Genomic DNA, 26,811 nt, shown 5'->3' with positions numbered 1-26,811 from the left:
AACGCTGAATAGTGACTGTCAATGACGGCGTCGTAATCAGGTGCGTCTTCTCAAATGAAATATCAGCTGGGTTAAGCAAGCTGCCAGCAGAAATTAGAACAGTAATTTCAATTTTTAACAAATAGTAACTTAAGACAAAGAGGGATTGTTTAAAAGCTTTTATTTGGAATTTGAATAGGTTCTGAATCAAAATATGAGCATACAGGGTCCAGGGTTTAGCGGCTGAGAGTACAAGCAAAATAACTATTAAGGATCGTCCTACTTTTCATCATAGTTTATCAATATTCAGCAGTGATGACTAGGCTTACTGTATAGCCTAGATGAAGAGTTAGGTGTGCTATTAAGCTATTGGGAGAATGTTCGAAAAGTCGGAATTTCTGTCTGCGGTTCAAAATCGACTTTTTTCGATGATGGGAAAAGCAAAAAAAGGATACGCTTTGACTAGTGTTAGACATACCGTATTTGATTCCGTATGACAATTATCATCAAGGAAAATTTGTTACTGGTTTAAGCACTAATTAACGTCGTGCTTTGTAATCGACATTTCTGAGATGTGGGCTTATCCTGTCGGGCTTGAGTAGCCTTCCGGGTCAGGATCAGATTGGCACACGCAGTCTCAAAACGAGTTAGTCAATAGTTATTATTAAATAGCTGGCACGTAATCGGTTTCGCCGAATTGTGTATATAAAGTTGAAGCTTACTAATTGAAGATTTTGTTTATACAAACTTTTTTTTCTTTCGTCCACCGCGCTAAACCTAGTTAAGCTGGATTGCCTTAGTCTTGCGATTAGCTTGTGCCTCATTATGATCTTGCTCATGCCATGGACGTAAACTTAGATCTTCAGTTTGTCATACTGTGCCACTTATGATCTTTCTGAGAGGAATTTTGCTTCATCCGATAGCAGTATTTCCGGCCGATTGTTTTTCTATACTAACATATAGTGATACAAACACAAACATGAGGTGACTATAAAGCGAGAGACGGTTTTTCATACTAATTCTAATCTAATTTCTCCATACCCTGATTGAACACAGATGCAGTTTTTAGATCTGATAACATACCCAAAAACTTAATCAGGCGAGATGTTGCTACTACGCACGTTTGTCCCCGCAATTGTGAGGGGTATGGGGGCAAACAGGGTACATGTTTCGATACGCTTTCTATGGGCCGGCTATTTATACTAAATCTATCACTAGTGACCCATATGTTCGTTTGCATTTTTTTCAAAGGTTCACATATCTAAACATTATTACATCCGACATTCCAAAGGTCTACGTTCAGTTTATTTGTTTTAAAGATCGGTCACTTTAATGATCATGCAGATGTCAGTATGGCCTGAAAATCACGGTTAAAGCGAGCCAAATTTCGGCATCTACGTGCATACCTTCAGCTATATCGTCGATTCTTCTTTGATATCCTAAGGTATGATGCATGTTTTTCATGTTAGGACTTTTCCTTTTACAGGACGCACTTGCCTAGAAGACCGCAGTCATCTAGCTCGAAGCTGTTCTTCAGCACTTCTGGAACTGGAAACGTCATGCTCCCGCAGAGTAGTGTTATCTGAAACGTACTGGATCAATAACATTAGTAATTCTTTTACTTAATACTATGTAAAAAAACTATGATGTTTTTTGGTTTTTTTTTTTTTTTTTTTTGTTAAGTCGGAGAACATCGTTTTCCAAGATTCAAAACCAAAGGTCAGCAGCGTCTTACTAGCTAAAATTTAACCAATATACTGCAAAGGGATAGCTGTTTGAATAAATTAAAACGTTAATTAATAATTAAGACCTTGGTAAACGCTTGGCAATGCTCAAATTATCTTGCACATGGAAGAAGAGCAAGTTTTTTACTTAGTGAAATACGAACTTAAAACACTATCAACAATGGACCGCCTATGACCGTCAGATCGTGTCCATCCAGAATATCAGTAGAATCCAATTTTAAATTCACTAAATTAAAATAACCCTATTATTAATTGCGTCAACCCGGCAATACCTTTACGTTTGGCACTTGACTACGGTACCGGCTTTCGGAAATTTCGTCTGCCCATCCCTTGATACTATCTTGACTTCAAAAAAAGCTCACTTTTTTAATTTGATTGGAACAGTGTCAACAAATTTTCAGCAATAATTGCTTAACGTTCACTGCTGTGGACCTGGCAACGCCGTTCGCATGAATTCCAAAAACCAGGAGGTATTTCATAAAATCGGAAGCAGCGAAGGACATACGTCGTATAGGTATTATAAGCCTACCTTTTGTCCTGTTTTTCTACACTGAAAATTAGCATAATTTCGCTTGAGTATGCCATTAGAACGGTTGAATTGTTAATGAAAGATTCGTTCGGCTGCTTCCGAATCGGGCCTTACGTACGGTATGGCCCGACGAGAAGATTGGCTGCAGCATACGATAATTCAAGTATTCAATATGATTAGCGGGTAAATACGTTACTCGCTAAACTATCACGGGTGCTCGTAGTGGAAACCTAAAGGCTGAGTACCCATTGTAAGATACGAAACACTACTGTCTATCTATCAATATAGATGTACTTCTAAATCCTAACTTATTGTCACGGACTAAGGCTCCATCTTCTTTTCGAAGTTGTTCTAGCAGTGTCGTTCATAACGATTACGCTTATTTAACACAATCACCGTTCACCGTGATTCCCGCTTTGAGTTAGTCTTGCATGGCATCATTTGCCACTCTCTTGCGTTGTTGTATGTAGGGCAATGGTTATACTCGTTTCCAGCTTATCTCCACTTATCATTACAGATTCAAGTTGACGCTGAAAAACGAAACGCAATACTCGCTGTTAAAAGATAAGCAACAGAATAAGATAGCTTCTACAAAAAAACAACGTAATCATTTCATTGATTATAATGATCCCAGAAATGTATCGCATAGCCAAAACAGAAGACGAAATCAGTCGAAGCTCCGCCATCTTTTATGCTGCTTTTATAGATTTATTCAGATGCTAATGCAAATCGACTGAATAACAACTGACTTTATATTTAAATTCGAACCAACTTTAGCGGGTTGTTTATTGCAGCAAGTATTCATCCATCCATCCATTCATTACTCTTGGTACAGACAAAAAATTAGTTTTTCTTAGAACAAAACAAAAAAACGCCATTTCGTTATTTAGTCTTTCCGCACTGAGACCATTGCCCGCAATCGATGGTCTATATTATTCGAAGAGTTGCTCGAATCAAACGAAAAGACCCTTAGTAGATTTCAGCTTTAAAAGGCTTAAAAATGCGTGAAAATGGTCCATAGGAGCATTTTTCATACAATAATTGACGGTCATTTTATAAAGGAGAATATCAACAGTCGAATTGACTGTCCTGATAAGCTTCGACGGATAGCCTACGTTAGGCTCGTTACGTCCTTCTACATTTTTTTGAGCTCTTCATTTTGAGCCCTTGCATCTTTGGGAATTTTGGTTTGCGATCGGCCCCAATTTTAATTCCGCTGAAATTTTCCGTATGAGGAGCATTTGCCCAAGCTTACCCGTAACAACATCGCTGGGCTCATGGTTACTACTAAAAAGTTATTTGCTGATTAAAGAAAGGATATTTTTAAGAAGATGGGTTAGCGCTTTAAGTACCGAATTAAAACTATAATCGGGATTAATTAGGGTTATTTCAAATACACATAACTGTTAAGAATGACACTCCTAGGTCATGCGAAAAATTTCGTATAAATATCCACTGTATTCTGAGCACAGTTTTAGAAGTGACTGTGCAGAAGAGCCCACATTCACCATAGATCTCATTCATCATAGATACTTCACCCCATATATATATATATATATATATATATATAAAGATTAGAAATAGGTATTTTTCTTCGAATGATAGTCTACTCTAGTTTGTGCTGTAAAGTAGTAGTAGTAGTAGTAGTAGTAGTATTATTGCTAAAGTTAAATGCGTATGATGAAGAGGGTGAAAACCGTCTTGAGAACGTGAAGCATCATTATTTATTTGTAGGTCCACAACTGCAAAAGACGTTAATAGCTTTTGTGTGCTCTTTATTAAATGGATCTTACGACTTTAAAACACATTTCAAAAGCAGTTTGACCTATAATATATATATATATATATATATATATATATATAGAAAAATAAAGAATTTCGCATCTGTACCCATGAAGTTTCTTAAAAACAATGCACTTTGTCGGTACAATATACACTTTCATCCATTTGCCATGTAAACCGTAAATTGCTCCAGTTGTAAACCGTAATAGTGCCTGCTTATTGAGCTGTTACATGAGACGACAAGGCCATATTTGCCGCGCCGTCTTTGCATCTATCTGAGTAAACACGATCAGGGAGGATAGCCAGGTAGAAAGATCAGAGCTGAATGATAAAATACGTGACCTCTATGCATTAAAAGCTTATACATGAAGTTAATTAGCAGGAAATCTAATAGTATTTTATAAAATTATTCGAAACGGTTGCCAATGCAGCATAGAATGTAGCAAGTAATTCGATAAGGGTGATTATATACTGGTGGGTATAATTAAGGACTAAGCATATTTTGAGAATCGTAAGAAAGTCTTAGGAGTGACGTACGTGAATCACGGTACGCTTCACAGAGTTTTACACTGCCACTCGAAACCCTACACGAATATTGGCTTTCATTAATTAATTTATGCACGTAAACGGTCTACCGTTATCGCTGCCATGCACGTAACATACAAGCTCCTTCTTCGAAATATATAATCACAAGCGACATATACTGTTTGGAATGACTGACTTGCAAACTTTTTTCTTACTAGTTTGTAGACCGTGTCTGCGATTAGTTTGTACAGATTCTTCTGGGATAGTCTCAGCCTAATACGTGTGGCCTTTCGATCATTCAATAACCACAAAATGGTAGGGTATAGCAGAAAGAAAACAATCATGAATATCAAATAAATCTACGATCATTAACATCGTCAAAAGACAGAAACAAGGAACTAGAAACGAGTATAATAATAGCTAAAAGGGCCCACGTGAGATGTCATTGCTGATTGACTTTAGCGAAACGACAAATCATTACAGCGTATGACATTGTAGCGAATGTAATTAATGATCGGAGACGCCTACGCACCACATTATACATACGTATGTGCGTGTCGTGGGCGTGTGTTCCCTATCTGTCATTGGCTGTTGCCAGATGTGTGCTCGACACCGCGGTTGGTGCTTACAATGATTGAACAGGAGCTTGGTAAGTTATCATAATTGTTCTATTTATATATTATAGATAGGTGATCCATATGCTCGTAGATTAAGCATATTCTAGTCAGAATAACTAAATGAAGATTGTCAACAACAATTACACACAAGAAAGCTCTTTTTGAAAATGTACCATCATCTACCATTGTTAGCACAATTTACAAAACACGCGGTATAAACACGAAGCGGTTACTTAGAATAATTTCAAAATTTCTCCGTTCGTCCAAAAATTCGAACTGTTATGTGAACTAATCTTGCCCCTATGATGTGTACGTATTATAGATTAATGTTAGGCCACGAGAGAATCAAATCTGTGACTTAATATTTATTGTGTAATGACTATCTTATTCGTATTTATGCAACTTGGACAGGCTACGACAGAAACGGGTGAATATATTTAGCAATTATGGTATTCGAAATTAATGCGCGTTCAAACGTTTAGGATAGCAGCGTAGGCTTAATTAAATACAAAGTCCTTATTTATGTAATATTTTGTTTTCACTAAATTTAATGACTGATAAAAAACGACATGCAGACGATATTTCAAAACGTGAAGCGATACATTTATTCGTCAATGGACCGAAGAAGCTACACATATCATCGACATGGGACTTCATATGGTTTCCCTTCAATAATCATGTGAAATCGGCATTCTGCCTTTGCATGTTTACGGAATTGTCAAAATATTTCAGCACTGAATTGCGAAGATCGGGCAGGCATATACGGCCATTTCTTTCTTTATTACCGAATTTTAGAGCCGACTCATATGGTATATGAGTCGTTTTATATGCTAAGTTATGTCTTCAACGTATGTACTACTATAAATCACTTTTCCATTCCTGTATTTATAATATTTACACATAATACACGCGCAGGCGTAGAGATAAATAAGCATACGCAACTTTGAATTGCTTTAGATTTCTCTAACTACTATTAGCACTATTCACTGGTTTCAGTGCGATGCATTATACTTACTGAGCAGAGCCCTTATTCCTAGTCCTATGGGCAAATGTGCATCAATACTTTTGTCATAACAAAGACCAAAGGCAGGGCTCTATTAGTATTTAGCTGAGTCTGAGCACTTACGGTGACACCGAATTGGGTTCTATGTTCCGGTTGCATCACATCCATTCGTTTCGCCCGTAGCGTCATACTGTCTTTTGTTGACAGCTCGTACCACGTTTCTACAGCACCCGAGCAGCATTTGTTGTTTATTTTACAGAGACACTCGTAGGTGTGCAAGTTTGCGGTTGTTATTTAACATGCATTCATCATTTAAGGCCCGCGAGTTATCAACGCATGTTCATTTCTATTCTGTAAAAGAATATAAAAGATCGCGTGATACAAAATCTCTGATATGATAAGAGATGGCCTAATTACATGGCATCAAATAAAATTTATTTACTAGATGTTCATCCCTATTATTTCACTTTCAGTATTAATTAGTCTTTTAAATTTTTTTAGCTGATGTAAAGTGCACACTATCTGATTTCGAACTTGATCACATGCGAAAGAATATGTACGTATTTGATTGTCTACTACATATATATATATATATATATATATGCTGCTTATTTTTTTTAATTGTTTTTTTTACTTGAAGGGACTTTATACAGTGATATTACAATGCTAGACTAACGAGAAAAGATAAGCCAAAACGCTTCCTTGCTAGCGAAAGGCTGAAAAACACAAATGTAAACTAGCGAGAATATACTTCGGATAAACAATCACTACACAAGCGCCGATATCAATCTTTATATTACTTGAGCGATAAAATTAACACAAAGCATTGATCTTACGAGGTTCCCTTTTTGCCAATTAGTGCATCACGTTTGCGGGTACAGCAGCCGAAATCGCGGCATAGAAGAGATGCAGATACAATGATACATTCCAGCATACAAACAAGCGCACGGTCAATAGCCTGAATCGTGCTCGAGAAACACGAAGATTTCTGAAGCGATGTTTTTGAATCTCATAATTTGCCTTCATGAAGGACGCTAAGTTTTCAGCTAGTAAGGCGTTCGGCCTGAAAATATATAATTATTTACATGCTTAGTTCTGAAGCGATCTTTCTAATTCTCAAACAAACTACTTTTTCTGTGTAATTCTGTTAATAAGAAGAAATACTTCTTGTTAAAGCTGCCCTTCACACCTATCTGGATAGATATTCTTGCCATAGCGTTGCAATTCACTAAATTTGGATACTGATGATTTCTTTTTTTAGTTCTAATGCTCCATGATGTGTCAGCGATCCTGACGGTCAAGAACCTTTGGTAATTTAAATCCTTATTTGATAAATAAAATAGCCATTGGAGCTTACAACAGGAAGTATGTATATATGTAGACCATTACGATGAGCAATAACATAAGAACCGTCTATCGCATCGAGACATTTACACTTCTACAGCTTGGCTGTACACAAACATCTATACAGAAGAATTTTGAAAATCATCAAAAAAAAAAAAAAGGAGTATATTAAAGACTTTGTAGTTGAGTCCTACGCGTGCATGTAGTCCGATTACAACGAAAAACCAAGAACCGGTCTCGTGCTAAGTTATCGTTTGTCCTCAAACTGCATTACCTAAGTTCATTGACGGAGCAGAGTTTCTAAGTGATCTCTTTAGTATACTGTTCGGGGTAGTACTTAGAAATCGTTTTTTTTTAATTTTTCATCGAAGAGCCACGAATGAAATTTGTGCTGCATCCATTCAATTCCCCATTCAACAACTTATAATAAGTAAACCAATCCAAAAGCAGGCCTGATTTTCCATTTTGGTATTAGGATTGTATCCTGATAAGCTGGTTATTATTGGTTAGTCTTATCATCTCCCAAAATGCGGATCAGCGAATTGCAGTACTGATATAGGACAGTATGCGCCTATTTCAGGCGCATCTTTTCGTGCATACGGTTCAGATAAATCTTCAGCAAGGGTAGGTACAGCAAAATCAGTAGAAATAAAGGCTCCATGTACAAAAACTTTCTCAGGCTGGTTTGTGGGAGCGCTTCCGGTATGGTAAAGTTTTGTGAGCGAATTACCATCGGAGCCAAATGACTTCGCTAGGTGTAATCAGTAACGTTCAAACTTACTCAATTCAATAGCCTTAGCGTGGCCACAAAAGAGGTACATGTTGAATGCAACAGGAAGTACTGCGGTGTATTACTTACACAAAGTACCCATTTCTTACATTTTTACTAGTAATGCATTACTTAGATATTGATATTAGCTTTAAACGTCAACGAATACTTTTATAGATTGGATTGGAACGTAAGTAATGAAGGTTTTCTCACTTATCAAGGATGCAACGTCCTAACTTAAATGTTGCAACAAATGAATTCATTGTGTGTTTCCAAACACGTCCGGGTGGTCGTTCCTGCAAACAGTTTTAACCTACATGAAGCATGTCATGGACTGAGTGCGGCGAGCGACGATCGCGAGTATAGAGGAAAGAGTGAATGTGGTCCCGATTGCTTTCCCCGAGCGAAGGTCGAGTTGTACGGGAACAGCGCTCATCGGAGAAGCTTAGACTTTGCTAATTGAAACTTTCATTCCTGCACCCCTTACGCGACGCATTGCCGTTCGTAGAAAATCCGATATGCAAATTCCCGCTCACTCCATTCTATAGAGTGATGCCTATTCGGAGTTCATCAGCATATGGGAAAAAGATAATGGATCATATGATTTAATTCCCCTCAGTTTCCATCTAAAAGGGTATGAGGAAATAAAGGTGCACCAAACCAATGCGCGAATTTAAGTCTGTGCCACCGAAAATAAATTTCAGAAACAGGACTAGATGTACTAAAAAATGGCTAAAAACTGGGTGAGACGAATAATTACCAGGAAGCAAGTTAAAGAAGCCCACTTCACAGATATTGTTTTTACGTAAAGCTTCAGATGCACAAATGTTGTGATAGAAAATATTTCTAGTAGATATATTCACTTTTTTTCTTGCTGGCGTTCTTCCGAAGTTGGCCGTCAAGATGGTCGTCCCGGTATTTCAATTAATAGATTACCTTGTCCTTGTTGGCCTTATTTATCAAATCAAGTTTTTTGCAGTTTCTCAATAATCTTGACATCAACTTCCTCGCTTAATTTAGATATGAGCGTGAGCACACTGAATTCTTCGGAAATATCGCATCTTGCGCGAGTCCTCCGTACATTTTTGTTCACTATGTCAGGACGCGTGTTAAAAGTGAGTTTCGAACATCTTGCTAAGTCCTCAGCTTAGTCCTATGACGTGTTCAGATTTCCCTCAGTTGTACCTCGACCATTTACCTACCGGATGCAAATATGTATAAATTGCTTTAAAGGCGAACAGTACTTATCAGAAATGTTTTTGTTAATGCCAAAATCTCACGAGTCACAATTGGCAATAGTGTTTTTCTTCGCCTTCAAGCAACAAAAAGTCTTCAGTCTTAGCGCGGGTTGGCTGCACCTGAAGCAATTGACTCATTGGCGATCTTCGCTTAATTTCCGGCAAGCACAATGTTCCCCCATAGTTGCAAATTTATTTATATCGTCCTTGAAACGGGCTTTCCTCCAGTGGTATCGGTTTCGAACAAATACGTTCGTGAAGCGGCTAGCAATTAGTAAAAGGAGTCCGGCTTTATCCGCTGTTTTAAAAACAAGTTCCTAGAATTTGCGTCCTCCTATTTGTGGCCATTTCTAGTACTACTTGTATAGAAACCACGACAGGAGCAGTGTGGTTGACATGTTTATCAAGATTTATGACCAGAGGTGAGCAGAGTACATTCATTATGCACGCGCGCTGTGTGTCCATGAAAAAAGTCATCAAATGCATTTCGAGTCGGTCCTATAAAATTTTAATAGTTTCCTAAAGATGCCAATGAGATAAGATTATCATACAGTCAAAAAGCGATGTGCGCAGATTAATACTAACTTTTGGCAAAAAGCTTTCTAGGAAATTGCAGTACTGCAGGACAAGTTTTATTGTAAATCGATACGAGTCACCTCATGGCCCTATTACTGCTCTCAAGGACAAATCAAGGACTGAATGATACTTGTTCGAATAATTCGCATTTGTTAGACGACTACCGATTACAGATATATGATCACTAGATGATACGGCATAGACGAATATTTACACTGAATTAAATAATTTTCCTAGCTGTAAAATAGGTTCAACAAATTAACAACGGGTACCGCAACTAAGATATATTAAGATGGACCGGTTTTATCTGTATGAGCGAGCAAGTGTCGACATAATAATCTGAATTCATTAGTAAGTAACATTAGGATTTATTGTCCTTTGATTTTAGGCATTGCAGCGTTCTTCGTATAGCTCATGCTACGCCCCACGGTCAGTAGTTATCATGAAAAGTTTGAAGAGCCAGTCGATCGGTCAGAGGCTAGCTTATTGAAGGTGTGCATCCTAGGATCTATAACCTGTATCATTGCTAAATCGCATCGTATCGAGCATTTCTTCTTTGTTACTTTTCCGAGCCCATAAAATTACGAACGGATGTCACAGAGATGCATCGAACGTCTCCCCACAAATAATTCCGGCGTAATCGGGTCTTCGTCGAAAACAAAGAAAAATTCTAAATTTGAGAAAATACACTGCCTCATTGATCGGAGATCATCTACGAACTGTCGCCACGGCGCAGAACGGCTAAGAGGCTGGACTCACGAGAATGAGATTAAGGGCCATAACGCATGCTCTAGGTCATCTTCTACGCTACAATACATTGGGGATTCGTGAAGCCTCAAGACGCTCGTGTTCCTCGCAACTTAAACACAATATGCTGCTGTGTCTGTTATTCGCCATCGGTTTATTTACTGTCTCATATCTTAGACCTAGCATCTGGACGTCAGCTCGTCAACCCTACAAAAGTTCGTTCAAATAAATCGAGCATTCTATAAAACTATCATAAATATAATTTACTTTGACTTGTTCAAGTTATCCCCTCCCTGGACAGGTTAGCAGCCATCGCATTACTCTTTACTTTAGAGAAATCCAGTCTTTCATTTCCAATATCAGGGTCTGTAATCCGGACAGAAATTTTATGAAAGAAAGCTTGATCCTTTGATCTTGTTGCTTCCTAGTGAGTTAACTGAAAGTAGGTTGATAGCTACAATGTCAATCTAAGGGTCTGAAACCTGCAAGTCATCCAGCGCTGACAATAATTATCATTTAGACAAGAGCTTGTACCTATGCAGTACGTCTACGCAGTCTGCTGGAGGCTCACAATTTGGGAAGAAGGGCTTTATTTGTGCCATTGTTGAAATCTTGCAACAGCCTAACCGACGAAATCCAAGCCGTGTCTCATACTGCCACATAAATAAATCTTATCTAAAAACAAACGTACTCGAAGCAAAAGACTGGTAGCTACACCGAGGTGCCCACCGAACAGCCGATTGTTCGTCCAGTCTCATGGCCTGTATATACTAACTACTAGAAAAATCAAACCGCTGATTTAGAGTAGAGATAGTATACATATATATATAGAGATAGTAAACATCGGTATGAAAGACAGTTCATTTCGCTACTGTAGAACCTTTGTTACTTCATTAAAAATGAATATGGACTTCAATATGAGAATGATGCAATTTCGATTTATTCATCGTTTACGAGTTGGTTATGACAACCTTGCCGTGCAGCCCTTCACTTGGGCTTCGCGCGTCCCGACCTTGATGACGGTAACCGTACAGACTCCAGGACGGGACGAGAAGAAACTCCACCATCCGCTGCGAATCTAATGAACAAGATCATAAAAAAATGGAAGATATCTAGAAAAGTCACGTAAAGGTTCAATAATGATACTAAGGTAATGTTGATGCTTCTGGATTGAGCTATCAGTGAAGACACATGGCTAAGGATATCTTATTTGCATCTTTTTCCAGCACGTTCATCATTTTCAGCGTTGAAATTACTGTCGTTGCTTTACAGATAAATATTTACGTAGTTCGAGTTGTTTATGAGAACTAGATAAAAATACATATGTTTAGATGTACGTAGCATTAGAGCAAAATTAAAATATTGAATCTATAAATCATTACCGTACCTGGCAAGGCCTGTTCTCAACAAACTCGGAGTAAACATGTTCGACAGTACGGTTGCCAGACTCATATTTGCGGTAGCAAATATCATTACATCCGTCTTCTTTGAGGAACTTGTGTCCGTTGCAACGAGGTGCTGGACCACCTGTTGTAGTCCCTATCGATTCACCTACATATATATCAATATATTACCCTTAAATCACTGTTCACGATTCGACTACGGGCTGTTGAAATGTTAAAGAAGCTGACTAAAAGTTTCAACTTACTAGTCACGGCTTCAGGCCTGTGTGAGCTCGTCACGTTGGTTAGGTCCCTGAACCGAACATAAGCCTGGTCAGCTGTCCGGGCGTCATCTTCGCCTTAAACATTTGTTATTCAATGCATCAATGAATCGTTATTATAGTAAAGAAACACGGTATTCCTTCGTTCGATCATCGACTGGATTACGCAGCATAGGGTCAAAGAGGCCCAGAAAGCAAACTAACACTCACACATGTTGAAATTGAAAAATGAAGTTTCGCTACAAAACGTGCTTTTTTTCTATTGCGTCAGGCAGCGATGCTACATCTCAGTATACATCGAGATGGATTTTTGTAAACTGAACCTATATTTGGTAAAAGATATCCGTTTTGGGAGTGCGCCACTATATCCTGCCTGTTTTCACTTACTAGTATATTTTGAAAAAAATTTCACTACTTACACTGTGCCACAGCAAGAACAATACTAAAGGACAAGACCAAAAACTTCATGGTACAAACGGGTAGCGCATTACAGTTGCTCGTAATAGAGCCACATCGGCATATGCACTCAATATATAGACTCGACCAAGCGGTTCGTAGGATAAGATGAACATATTGTTAGAGAAAAATCTGAAGACGCACGTCGGTAGATCATTTCCGACCAGACGTTTTTTGTGTCTGATGCCAGCTGAGTGGTTGACTTGTAATTCTGAATTTCCAATAAGGTGACACTAGCAAGGTCACAAGAAGTTTTTGCTATATACGTAGCGTTTAGATATACGAATCTCTTGACGCTTACTAGGGAACGCAATGGAGAAACAGAAACGATTGTTTATTATTCAACGAGCTTTAGAATCTCGGCATGGCGCTTAGTGTATGCATTTGCACCCTATAACATTTTATGCAGTTTTCGATAGATCAAGTTGGATGTGACAGTCTGCATTATGCCATATTGGAGTACATAATAGGTTGCTAGCCGCTATGGGTTGGTTCCGTGACAATTGCTATTGCGTATCAAATCGAATAGGACAGAATTACGATACACGGCACACCGGGCTGATCCATTTTATCTGTGTTAGCTTTGGCATGTACGCAGCTGTGGCTGGTCTCGCTCTACGCACGCAAAAACGCTGAGCTTTCCGTTGTGTTCAATCTTCATTTTACACCTAGCGACAAACAACCCAGTCGGACTCGATACCTTATTTTCTATTATTATTATTTTCTATATATTATTATGAAGTACGCTACAATATTGCTATGATTTTTTTTTGGTTTGATTTAGCAATAGCTTTGCATATTTGTAGTATGATGATGATGCACCTTATCGAGCTTCTACTTTTTCGGTACAAAGCAAAGGCAGCATAATTTCGAATGCTCGAAAAAATAACAATCCAACTAAAGGACTATCTCTATCGACAAATTTCATTGCGTCAAGCATAGGACACCGGTCAGTTATGAACGCTGGCAATCTCCTAAATATTTCAAATAAATTCGACAAACTTGCGTTACTAGCGCCTGAGATGCCCAGTACAACACGGATACTCCATTTGGGCTTCAAGAACGATTTATTTTTTCATTGCTTGCGTTGTTCTCGTAGATGCCTACCAACAATCAATGTTACGCGAAAGCTGTTTGTTGTATTATCATCATTGGAAAGATGGGGGGTTGGCGTTTGGTAAACAAGGGTGTCGCTTCTCTAGCTTTGAGATGGCACTAGCTGGCCACTTTTTTTGTGAGAAACCCCAACTTAAATCGCTTTTTATCGCTATAGAAGTCCTGACAAGCGAAGCTGGCAAATGGGTGCCTAAATAATTAATTTTACATCCACTATCGACATTAGGTACTGCTTTACACAGCTGGCTGGCTTTCAACAACAAATTTTACGTGCTTGCGTCTGGTTTTGAAACTGTACTATCTCACAGGCACGCGAAAATCCAGCTGGACATATACTACATATACTTCAGATCCTCATCCAGTAGACTATACAAATCAACCTGAGAGCTTTGAAAAGTAAGTAGTAGGCCAAATTTAATCATCTGCTTTTGTCGATTTTCTTATTTGATCGGAGAATTGCGGCAAAAAAACACCCGCTTAGATTCCCTGTAGAAATGCATCTTCGACGCCGTACCTCGTATAGGATCCATATGGAGAAGATAACGCAGAACAACTTGTTGAAATCGAAGGAGGCGTCCCAGCCTTCACAGAAATTGTCCCTATCATTCAATAGATGCGGTCGTTTCGGCTATGACTGAAGTTCTATTTTTTTTGTTTAACTTTATTAACTCAATGACTAAATGGTTTATTTATTGGTAAGTTTATTGTCCAGTTGTTTATGGGTTCCTGTTCCGCGAGGTAGTAGGTGAATAACCCTGTGCAGGTTTCTCCATTGAATTCCTGTTTTGCAGCAATTTCAGAAGTCTGAAACAATCAGCCAACAACAAACCGGGTAATATCCCTTTTCTATTAGCCTAAAGCGCACTATTGTACAGGCGACAACTGATGAATAGACGAAGCTAATTTCGGTCGTTTACATAGTCTAATATTTGAACTGGGAAAAGTACTCGAGAATTTTTTAGAAAATTTCATGCTTTTCAGCAATTTTCTTATCAAACCCATAGATAGATACATTTAATCACACGATTGATCATGTATGTATATATACACAAAAACTGGGTCGAACCCTACTAATTTTTTATCCATAAAACCACACTTAATAGCCCGGCTGATGAGTTGAATAGTATCCTTGTATTTTAGATCGTTAAAACCCAAGATGCTCAGTGTCTTCGTACTTCGAAAAGTAATCGGCTATCGATTGAGAAATAATGGAGCATTTTGCTAGAATTCATTGCGTCGCACTATCTAATTTCACCACATGAGATCTGTGTGTGCCATGCTGTGGTACTGAAACGGGTATATTGATAGGGTTCTAAGTCTTTAACATAAAATTGGTTGATACGATTTTACCTTTTTTGGTTAACGGAGATCTCTTTAACTTGGAAACGACACCAAAAACAGCTGATGACAGTAAACACGAAAGCCAGGGTAAAATTGTTAAGGGGGATCGGTGAGAACGGCAACAGCCATGTCAGGAACGGAATTGTCATCGGTGAAATGAGTCGTTATCAGATAAGGAGAAGATGTGATCACCTTTTATATCAACCTTCCAGAGGTGTTTCTAGCTCGCTGGGTTGACCGTGTAGTGTTAGTTAGTAGTTAAGCGCACACGCAAAGTGGGCCTGTTGTTTACCGATAAAGCACCTTATTCCATTGAAAATGAGTATCTTCGTTGTCTCAAAAACTCGATCCGTTATCTTATCGCGGGAGGCAAAATTGTCAATCAAATTAACAAACTAACTAGTGCCAGCTGTACTCGACAGCAGAAAAATGGTAGCCTTTTAGTCTGTGCATTACTTTGTATGAACTACATTTCTTTAGGGATCTTGTTATCGCTCAACTGGCTAGCGAGCTACGGAAAACTATAGGGTATGATCTATATCGTTTTGTTCAGTGATCACGTCTGGCCTTTCGAGCTCAGATTTAGCAAAGGGTGCGCTGTATCGTAGCTGAAATTAAAAAAAAAATTTCTTTATAGCCAAAGTACAACTCAAGCACAGTTTACGGAAAATTATATTAATTGGTCAAAAAGCCCCCCATGGCTTTTATTAGATAGCTCTAGAACTACCACTACGCATTATGTTCGTCTGAAATCCGACGCAGCATGACGGTGGCCACAGGCCACGAATATTGACTAGCTTGCTCTATGCAGGTCCGGGAATACAGTGGCATGCGTCTATTGACCTTGAATAGCGTCAGGCTTTGCGAAAAAGGTAACGAGACTAAACGCTATTGTTTTCCAGTAGCGCTTCTCGAGGTGGCTCTAGTATTTCAATGCTTTGCACATATCGTTTAGAAGACTTACTAAATTGGTAAGACTTTGTAATAAAAAAGTGTGGAAAAATATTGATAGTGCCTCTAGGCCATAGTAGGCGTATGTTCATTTAGGGCTCAGCCATTACAAGGCTGTTCCAGGTAGTCCCTGACTAAAACTCATACGTCTCTGTACAAGCGATATTAATGCTCAGCGTCATAATGAGCACATTAAACCAAGGATCTGGTCTGGTCCTAAGAGGATTTTTCGTAATACTAATTAGCCTCAAATATTATGCTTGACGCCGTTGATTGATCCGGCCATTGTACTTATATATATTGGATAGATGCTGATTGGAGAGCAAAAATATATAAAACAGTTCCGCTTTGGTATTTTCTAAGATTTCTTACTGCTCCTTTTAGGGACATTGGACACCCCTATTCAGTTTGCGTTTTCGTTAGCCTCGACGTAAAATTACAAGCATCAAAAAATAATGTCCAAAACTTAGAGGGTCGATTTTTACCAGACTTTGGATAAAGTTCGGATAATCTGACCTAATTACACTCGTCAGCATAACAGTGTCCGTTTATTTACATATGCTGCTGCGCCATGTATTCATTTGAACAAGCACAAAGAACAATTAAAATATATATATATATATATATATATCGTTTACGGGGGTATTGAACCAACCTGTTCGATGTAATTCCAGTCATTTCGAAATTACGACGATATCAGTTCATCGAGATTTCCATTACGATATTACACCGAGTAACGGCAACCAAACACTAGTAGGAGTATTTTTATGAAATGCGTTCGCTATCTGTCGGTTAGTTACGTCTCTCTTGTACGAATAGTCATTTTTCCCCATTAATAATAATTCTAAAGAAATATCTTGCATCTCCAAAACCCTGTTGCATCGCGAGATGCAATTTAGTAGAAAGTCATTTCAATATATCCTTACCTGAATGGGTTTTTGGAGCATCAGACACAGTTACCACAAAAACAAAGGTTAATGTGTAGTTACCAGTTTATTATGCTTCTCCTGAAAATTGCTTAGATTTTCGGACGGGATCGAGCGAAGAAGGCTTTTCCGCAGGAAGGTTCATTTTTATTCGTCATCTTTACGCCAGCCTTGACGCTTAGCAAATTAAAGAGAAACAGAGTGTTCAGTTATTCAACCTTTTTGACGAAACCTAGCGGCCGATTCACTTGAACTGTAAGGTACTTGACCTAGGTTTTTGTACTAGCTTATATTAAATAATAGCCACATGCGTTTAAAGCCTATCTATGTAAATTTAGAGTGATTATACATCACTAGAAAAGACACAAAATAAAACGCAACTTTTCTATTTTTATTTCCATTTTGAGATTAACTTATTTTGAGCTTCTAATAAATATCACCAGTAAAAAACACTATTGTAATATCCAAGTAGTGAATAGGTTTATTTTAATGCATCGAGAAACTTATGGAGCAATGATCATTTTAAAAGTTACATATCCAAATGCATCAACACGTGTCTAGAATTCGACCCTAATCCTATACGAGAAGGTCATGACCCTGACAAGTTATATCATATGCCAAGAAGCTCCGCCTGGTTCGGTGTTCAGTTGAAGATTAGCGCGACACCGATCGTCGGCGTCAAAAAACACAAAAATGATAAAAGATCTTGTTACGTGATGCGCAGTAGCGCCAAAGTTAAGCGCATAAATTTTTGCCAAAAGGCCGCCCGAAACTAATGGAATACTTTGTCCTGACATGGGCTTTTTTAAGAAATTTGTGCCCAAATCAGTATTCGAATATAAACGTGTATTGACTGAAACGTGTATAGTGTCAGGCATTCCATATTCTCAAATCGTGGTCAATTTGTATGACTGGTTTTAGAAACGATGGCTCTCTGGAAGCGCTGCTGCACTCATATCAAAGGCAATGTCCTTTAAGGTTGGGTTGAAGGTCACTTTTGGGTCGTTGATTAACATCATGAATTCGATTACATCCTCTAAAAACAAACGCAAAGATCTTCGTATGTTATATTTTTCTAGAAACAAAGTCATTCCTATATAGCTTAGTTTTCTTTAAAATAAGCTAAAACCTCTTAAAGCTGACCTTTCCGCAACTGAAAACAATGCCTGACGCGCTATGGGCACCCCCTACTTTTTTCGCAGGTTACAAGTCCGATTTTGCGTACAGGAAGAGCAGTAGAGGCATGGGATGAAGTCAAGGGGTGCAGTGTGTGGTAACCAATTAAAAATAAATCAAACCAAAAAACATGTGTAAACCGTGGCCAATATCCATTCATTGTAAATTCTTGGTCAGATCAGTAACGTTTGGTTCATACACAAAAATGTTATTGGAGAGTAAATTATTAGATGGCAGATCGGATTTGCGCGCAGCATCCTTATTAGTGATAAACACTAGGAAAAACCACTTACAATATGATGAGATTCAATTGTTAGCACCTATCGAAGTGTATCACTTACCTGAAGCACCAACAATGGAGACATGAAACTCCCGAGCCGTAAACAACATCACCAGCTGAAAAAACTTTCCTATTAAATTTGTTTGCAATTAGATGATATAAAAAAAAAAAAAAAAAAGATATAAAAAAGGCGCCATGGCAACCAAGATAGGAGTCAACTATGTTTCGTAGATACACGCTGGCAAGGTGTTTTTAAATTTGTACTGTGTATAGAGATATGATTCCATTGCGCTAGAGCTAGCTCCCTATGTACGTGTGACTAGGTTGATTTGCTTGTAAATTACGCGTAAGTAATGGAGAACGGACTACTGATGGTTTGTCCTCTCCCTAGTACTCTTCTCATCGATAAATCTTAAATAGATAATAAAATAGAGCATTAAAAATAGGAGGCCAGAGAAAGGCAATGGAAAATAAACAATATAATGACAACTTTGGCGACGTACCAGATGAAACGAAACTATATCAAGTATTTTATTTTTGGATTAGCAGAGATTATCTCTTGATTAGATAAAGATCTATGATACTAACCAAGAATGCATTAAAACGGTAGATAATAATAAAGATTAATAGAGAAACAGTGAACATAGGGCACCTGGGTCCTCTCGTCTAGCTGACGAACTAACTATATGACCAATAGAACATTTTTGGTAGGGATTAACAGTTACTGGGAAAATGCCCTTACGTACCCATCCGAGACCCACTTTGTCCGAGACCTACTCTTTTGATTAAATATATTTCAATTTAAGGCAATAAATTGCTCACGCCCCACGGAAGATGTCTCACTCATGCATGAACTCCATGCAAATGGCTCAAAGTTATCCGTAACATTCATCACGCATTCCCTTTTATAACTGTCTGCGCTCGGCATTAACTTTAGTTCTTATGAACAACACTATTAAAAACTTAGCTATGACAATCAACTTGATAAGAATCAACTATTTTGGGGGCGCTGACTCAGTGAGTCGATTCAACCAGATACATAAAATGGTAATCACAAATGCTGAACAAGATCAAATCGAGCCTGAGGACCTATACCTAGATTTTGTGGTAAGAAAATATAGGTTATTGCGCATAATTTTTCTCACTTTTACATAAGCAACCTTCCTGATGGGTAACTTTCGAATCATTGTAGGGATACACAGTAATGATTATCGTCCGTGAATACGTCAACAACACTCTAGCTAGCAAAGTTAGGAAAATCCATTGAAGAAACGTTCTAGCATGCTGAACTTGTATAGTGAAACATTATGCAAGCTTATGGCCAGTGCACGTACCTCCTTCAGAGTGACGCATCCTGAACAGTCAACGAACGGACAGCGCGTAAGATCAAGTATCAGCAAACCGGAAAAAACGCTCGATGATAGCAATTCATCACTCCTACATAACAGACCGTTTGTCGTCATCGAGTTTAGTTTCAACAAACGTGTACGTTGTTTTATTAAAAATAATAATACTTCAAGGTAGCTAATGTGTACCTTTTGTTTGCGTACGCTAACAACTACCGCAACGGGCTTTCAGCTATCAACGAGATATATCCGCGAAAATTACCTTTTCCGTTTAGTAACTAAGCTTCTAGAAGAGCCAGCCTCACGTTAGCTCGAGCAAAAACAAGATAGATGTACATATATTTATACTATACGTGTGAAGCCCATTTGATACCATATTATTAGACTTAATATTTAAGGACGACGACAAACTTCAAAACACCCGAAATAATTTTTCAGAAAATGTTTAATCGTTGTTGTTGTTGCTGTTTTCCTACATGTGGGCGAGCAGCTGTTCCTTGAGAGCATCCCGATTGACGAAATTGACCTCGGATTCGATACGAGCTAACAATACTTCTTTGCCGCTGCCAGTCGCCGATGTAGAAGTCGCACCATTCTGGCCGTTTAGAGAAGCCCAGCCCGATTGGAACAAAAATTAATTAATAAACGTTGCATGTAGCAGCATCGAGTGATATGCGTTTCTATCTGTACCAACAGGAGTTAATCTAAGAACCTGATTTCTCTCAGTTTCCAGCTTTCTGCGTGCAAACATCATAGTAGCTACTACAGTTAATTGGTAGATCGGCATCTGTAGTACATACACAAGACAGAGCTTCGTCCTAGAAAAATATTTTGACAAAGCAGATTTACTTCAATATGGTAAAGAAAGGCAAGTATATATTGCCGATCGGGTCTCAGCGAAAAGACAATCATTCGTTCGTAGTGTCAGAACATCATTGACTATCGTCGGCTAAGTGTTATGAAAAGCGTAATACATTTACGTAGACATAACCCCGATTTATATTTACAAACGTAATCTTACTGTTGCAATGAATATTGCTTGTGTGCTTGAAAGCAACCGAGGACCAGTACTCGAGTGAGTCAAACTTCTTAAAAGCTATCATTTTTTCTGAGTATCGTTCGCAGATTCGCTGCACTGCTGTCTGTGAACCATGTTATTATTACCAATCTATGTTAAAATGAGAAAGGTACTTCGGGTCGGCGGCAAAGGCCACTGATTCTTATTTAGGCCAGCAGGATAGATCAGGTTGGCATGCGCTAACCATTTTAACACCAAAATTACATTTTTCCTACTCCGTCGTTTTCACTACCCCATCGAAACAGTACCCTTACAGTTTGTTGCGCTTAAAAACAATCAGGATCCTATCATTTGTAACAGCAGCAGCAGCAGCAGCAGCAGCAGCACATGTATCCACAAAGCACAATTTTCTCGGAATAGCACTTAGTAAATTTCTAAATACACAGCGACGCTTATCCCTGATACTACATTTTTTCAATGGCTTCGTTGCGGTACCTTGTTTGCTGATCTCTTTGTGTTCGCTCTACAGACTGGGAATCATCAACTCCGATGAGAAAATGTTTGTTTGACTGCAAGGCTCTAACATGTTTGCTACGATGGCAAAGGACAGATGTTTGGACATCTTTCGTTGTTATGGTGTAATATAAGTAAACGTCCTGTCGCTAACAGCTCTAGACCTACCTGTAGAATTGTATATAAGGCTGAAACCTCATTAAGCAAAAGAGCAGTAATCAAAAACGCACGTTACTACGAACGCACCCGTTGAATAATTACATGACAAGATGAAGAACAGCCGAAGACACCAAAAGCGACCATGGGTATATGACACGATAACACTTAGACAAATATATGGCTGAGGTCTAATTCGATTCTCTGTATCCTAAAGGAAAGAACTATAACTATACAGCGCGTGTCGTGTTCGGCCGAATGTTTGCGTCCTCTTTGAGAACAAGGAAAAAGACTGTGAAAACGCGATATGCACCAAAAAATTACGGATTACTAGGTCATCTCGAGAGTCTCTCGCAGCTGCGGTTGACAGTTAGAATGACAGTGGACTCCTCGTACAATTAGTTCAAGGGTTTTGTCGATTGCTACATTCGTAACTAGGTGATTAGTATTACGTATGTGCAACCGGGCGTTCAGATATCTCTGGATCCATCCCTGAAACTCGCAAATCCCGTGGAACAGAGGATTCAATAAATGATTGAAAGATAAGCCTCGACATAGTTCTCTATCTCTGTATAATCTAGTGTGCTTGTATTCTGTGCATTTAGAGCTTAAGCTTGAGGTTAAATAAGCTACAATAGATAACATTAAAGCACGATTTTTACACTTCCGTGCAAAAGTTACGTATATATAAAGCCCTATTTTTAGAGCCTTATGTGTAATATATGTAAATGCTCAATGTGTTTTATAAAAGCCGGCGGACTGCTGATAAAACATTTAGTGACTTATATGATAACATTTGCCCGGCGAAAGCAAATCCACAGGGGGTCGTATTGGTGATACATTCAGTTGACGACGAGCGTATGATTAGTTCGTCTCTTCACAAAACAAACAGTTACGGCTCACTTCAAACTTTTAAATACTCACCATTGACTCAATGAATAATCCCTCACAAAACATCGAAGAAACAAAGCGCACACGCGGCCTGGAAGCACACATTTCGATAAAATTCTAGTCATATGCTTGTCAAGGGTATTCCTTGTGATCGTATTCATGCATTATATTAGTTCGATAACTGCTTCAAAACTGGCTCGACCCCACTAACCCCAAACCACATTTAAAAAATCCCTTTTCAAATTCGCGAGTAGCTTTTTGATTATAGCCACGAGTCAAGCGAAGGTAACCCGTATAGCTTTGCTAGACAATCAGCAGACGTCAAAATTAACAAAGGTTCAAATAAATTAAAAAAAAACTGCAATACCGTCGAAACTGGCTATTCATATGCGATTCATTTTTTCTCGCTTAAACCGTCCTCAGATTCTCCGAAAGCAGTGGCAACAGCATCATATACTCGGCCAACATAGGAACTTTATGACCTTGATGAAAGTTTGTCCAGGGCCAAGACACTGGACAGCTGCTGAACTTTGTCCATATGCCAAACGCGGACCTTGGAGCTCCCCTATGGCAAGTTGGACATTGAATTTTTAAAATAACTTTTTTGCTCGGCACGAAAAGTGGCCTATGGATGTGCTCGCTATGACAAACGGTACACCAAGATTTGTCCAGATTTATTTGGAAAACTCTTCACGTAAAGAGCGTCCCAAAAAGTCTACACGTAATTTGAATACTTACAACGCTAGTTTTGTTTTTTTTTCCATATAATTCGAATTCGTAAATTGTGTAAAGTTCCCTCCTAGCGTAGATGTATGAAAATGTATGATTACTGTTTACGTAAATAACAAACATTTAATCAGGTGCTGTGGCCTATTCTAACTCAATCTAGGCTTTTCAATTTTTCTACTGCCGTTGGTTTTCCGGCATATCTTAAAGCCGACCCAGGAGAAGAGGCTTATTGGCATCAGGTTTAGGAAATGTACAAAGTATCTATGTAATTCATCTGTTTAGAAGATTTTCACCATTTTATATATCGCAATGTGCTCTATTTTGGTCAAAAGAGAATCCGCCATTTTTAACAAGGTCCTTCTGAGCGCGAACTAAAGCAGCTTCTAAGCACCAATATCTACACGGTCAAAGAAATGTTTCTGTTATACTACAGTGTATGATCAAGATACCCTGTTTATTACTGAAGCACAGTTGAAAATATCCAATTCCTTCTTTGCAGAGTCCGGTACAGGTGCGTTGTCCGATGCCTGCAAACTCCCTTTCGATGTCCCTTTGTAGAATGTCACGGTTCGAAAATTTAGGAATTGCTATACCTCTTTAAGGCCGCCCATTAGCATGCTGGTGAGAGAGTATTCTATAATTTGTTGCTCCCGTCCAAGCCCTATCAAATCGCTTGGCTTGCCTTTACACTCTAACCAGGGCTTACTGCTCTACTTTTCGGCCTAACCCTACAATCGCTTCCAAGAGATTCAGCGTCATCATTATGGGAGTGGACAGCTGTAACCATCGCTAGACCGACAGCCAAATCATTTTAACTAGTCCAGATCGAATTTAGTGTGTACGTAAATAAGTGAAAATTATTCACAGTTAGATACCACATTCGTAGAAAGGCACAAACGGATAGCAACGGGGACGGGCGATGCCCGCGCGCAAATCCATTGCGTGACGTTTACAAAATTTGTTCTGACAAAACCGTACCAGTATTCCATGTTATATTAGCTTTGCCGCCCGCTATGCGTCGATGGCTGCTCTGAGCTGATCACCTATTTCTATAGAGCTAAAGTTTAATCCTGGAAAAGGCTAGAAGTGAGGTTCTGCCGATTGGTTTTTCCCATAGGGCATGATGCTGACTCGTGGAAGTTCTCTGACGATATAGTAAATAACCGCTCAGAATCTCTTGACGGTTCATATTGAGAAAGTTGTTAGTAAAACGATCGTAAAGAACATTTTTTATTAAAGCATTTTTGCGTCTTAGAAACAAAAATGTGGTTTTTCCCGGAATGGTTGAAGTTGATAAAATGAATATGAACTATTTCGACATACGTTTCATATCTCATGATTAAATTGATACTTCTTTCCGAAGAGCACCTTTCTCCCGTAACGCGTAGGGCAAAGTGGTACGCCCCGACAGCCAGTTCAGACTAATACTCAATTGTTGGTTCGAGAGCTGGTTTAAGCTTTAGATGAATTGAAATTGCAGCTACTAGGATATTTAGATTACCAAGAGCAACAGGTAAGCGGTTGGGGTCAGCTATGGCCTTATACTGGCACCCTATGCGTGGCCTTAGGCTAATCCAAACGGAAGTAGAACCCGCTTGTTCTTATATTGAACGTCAGGTCAACTATTTCTTCCTAGTGACACAATGCATGCAGTTCAGTAATGGCAATAGCTGTAATATGACCTTAGAATATACTGGATTGGATTGCTCAGCTGAGCGGGATAAGTGTAACTAGTATAATGAGGTAACTTAAGTTAACCGGATGAGAAAGACAGAGACACTCAACAGCTGCAACGGAAATCGGAATTGGTGCTGCGAACTTCAGAAAACTCATAATTGGGTAACTCTAACGGCGAACGAGGCCTACGTCTGAATTGTAGTTTACGTTTGGCTAGGAGTGACACGAATTCATTAATAATAGAACAGGCTGAGAGAACAAGTGCCATTTGGTGACGCAGAGAAATCGTTGCTGTATACTGTAAATAGTCTACATTTAATTAGGTTAAATGTAATAAAAACGAATCATATTATCTAAATATACTTAATGTCACATTCGATAGCTGAGAGAAAATTCGAACCAGATATCGATTAGCACAGGTCAGAACCTACCGGTATATAATTATCGGCTTGTAATTGGCACTATTTACTTTGTGGCGTGCCCACGAAAAAAAATTACATTGTGGTCAATTATAGACCGAGACATCGGTTCATTTTTACGGCAAGTATTATGATAAAATCGTATTAGTCCACGAGAAATGAGCTCTTCTTGAAGCTACACATCATTCATACGAAGTCTTCGGCAGCTTTTTGATCGAACGATCTGGTACTTCCTCAAGAGATTTTCTATGTCACGACATTTGGTGGCAATAGAACTTCTGAACGTCAGTTATATCAGAATCGGTGTTTGTGAGAGGCATGTACACTCAGCGTGACATCCCCATATAATTTTCTAATCGATAACAAATAGAAAGGATATGTACGGGCTCTTTGATCGTCATCGCTTTGTTACCTGGAGTCTCTGTAGAGCAATGCAACTACGGTAGTCAACGGTCCTGCAACGATTCCGTACTCGAGGTCGATGATAAACACAGCAAGAAACGTACTCAGCCACACGCCCTTTAATTTAAAGCAAACACATTTTTTTTTGCATTGATCTTGATAGCAGTAGAAATTCGTTTTAAAATTTACACTATCAATTAATATATGTGAACTTTTGAGTTTTAAGCTTTTTAATTCACAACAAAAAACTTTCTTAAGCAGTGTGCGCAGACTAGCTACTGACAAATGGCTGGCCAGTGTCAACGATAATTGGTATCTGTAACCAGAGGAAGACCATTATGTCAGATAGACAAGAATCAGCGCAGACAGACGTGTAGTCACGGAGTCCGAAGGAACACGTGAGACTCACGATAGGAAATTGTATAATACACCACGTATACCGAGAAGCAAGACATACCGATTCAATAAATGAAATCTTTGAGCATCGTATGCAATCGTACACTTGGAAAAGCATGTCCTTTAACGCTACGATGATAATTGATGAAAGGACGCACTGAAACCAAAAAAAAGCAATTCAATTACTAACATACCAAGTGTTAGACCGCACGACTACGCTTCGGCATCTATTGACGATCTTTTTAAACAGTACTTTCAGAAGAAAAAGCTGTTGACTATAATCATGATGATGTCTAAATACCGAAAATTTCTATTTCGAAAAAACTAGATCACAAGTTTATACCTAACTTCTTGAAAGGTAGGTAGCTGTCTTAAAATTCGAACGTTTTATCGTTACTCCGAACAAAACTCCAGGATGATAACTTTCTACGATTCAGATTCCATCCGGAGGCTTTTATTTTTATTACTTTTCTAAATTTTGTGACACTGGGGGAAATAGTG

The 26,811-nt window shown here is 38.7% G+C and overlaps 1 protein-coding gene and 3 long non-coding RNA genes across 8 annotated transcripts in view; 2 read left to right on the top strand and 2 right to left on the bottom strand.

Annotated features, from left to right (window-relative positions):
- Positions 1–145: 145 nt before the first annotated feature.
- Positions 146–6,508, bottom strand: LOC147756368 (uncharacterized). 5 transcript variants are annotated; one of them, XR_015324321.1, is made up of 3 exons: positions 6,304–6,508; positions 2,562–2,783; positions 146–1,561 (listed from the first exon to the last, which is right to left on the bottom strand). It is a non-coding gene; the product is annotated as an uncharacterized LOC147756368 (long non-coding RNA). The 5 variants fall into 5 exon arrangements; XR_015324318.1 differs by having other exon boundaries at positions 1,263–1,571; positions 2,650–2,783; positions 6,304–6,463; XR_015324320.1 differs by having other exon boundaries at positions 1,263–1,561; positions 2,650–2,783; positions 6,304–6,461.
- LOC147756366 (uncharacterized) lies at positions 5,103–20,780 on the top strand. The gene is made up of 3 exons (XR_015324323.1): positions 5,103–5,209; positions 19,570–20,248; positions 20,600–20,780. It is a non-coding gene; the product is annotated as an uncharacterized LOC147756366 (long non-coding RNA).
- On the top strand, positions 5,448–11,116 carry LOC147756367 (uncharacterized). The gene is made up of 2 exons (XR_015324330.1): positions 5,448–5,604; positions 10,496–11,116. It is a non-coding gene; the product is annotated as an uncharacterized LOC147756367 (long non-coding RNA).
- LOC111248384 (prestin-like) overlaps positions 11,771–26,811 on the bottom strand; it is a 50,954-nt gene continuing 35,913 nt past the window's right edge. Inside the window, exons 10-20 of the mRNA XM_086984318.1 lie at positions 26,372–26,467; positions 25,925–26,031; positions 22,721–22,778; positions 20,586–20,704; positions 20,098–20,200; positions 18,825–18,879; positions 15,440–18,343; positions 12,937–14,893; positions 12,503–12,595; positions 12,242–12,405; positions 11,771–11,932 (exon numbers count right to left, since the gene is read on the bottom strand). Coding sequence (XP_086840444.1) covers positions 18,225–18,343; positions 18,825–18,879; positions 20,098–20,200; positions 20,586–20,704; positions 22,721–22,778; positions 25,925–26,031; positions 26,372–26,467 — 657 coding nt within the window. The 3' untranslated portion in view covers positions 11,771–11,932; positions 12,242–12,405; positions 12,503–12,595; positions 12,937–14,893; positions 15,440–18,224. The remainder of the gene's footprint in view (positions 11,933–12,241; positions 12,406–12,502; positions 12,596–12,936; positions 14,894–15,439; positions 18,344–18,824; positions 18,880–20,097; positions 20,201–20,585; positions 20,705–22,720; positions 22,779–25,924; positions 26,032–26,371; positions 26,468–26,811) is intronic.

Source organism: Varroa destructor, unplaced genomic scaffold (assembly GCF_002443255.2).
Source record: "Varroa destructor unplaced genomic scaffold, Vdes_3.0 BEIS01000003.1, whole genome shotgun sequence".
Lineage (NCBI taxonomy): Eukaryota > Metazoa > Arthropoda > Arachnida > Mesostigmata > Varroidae > Varroa > Varroa destructor.
This window is presented reverse-complemented; position numbering and strand designations above follow the sequence as displayed.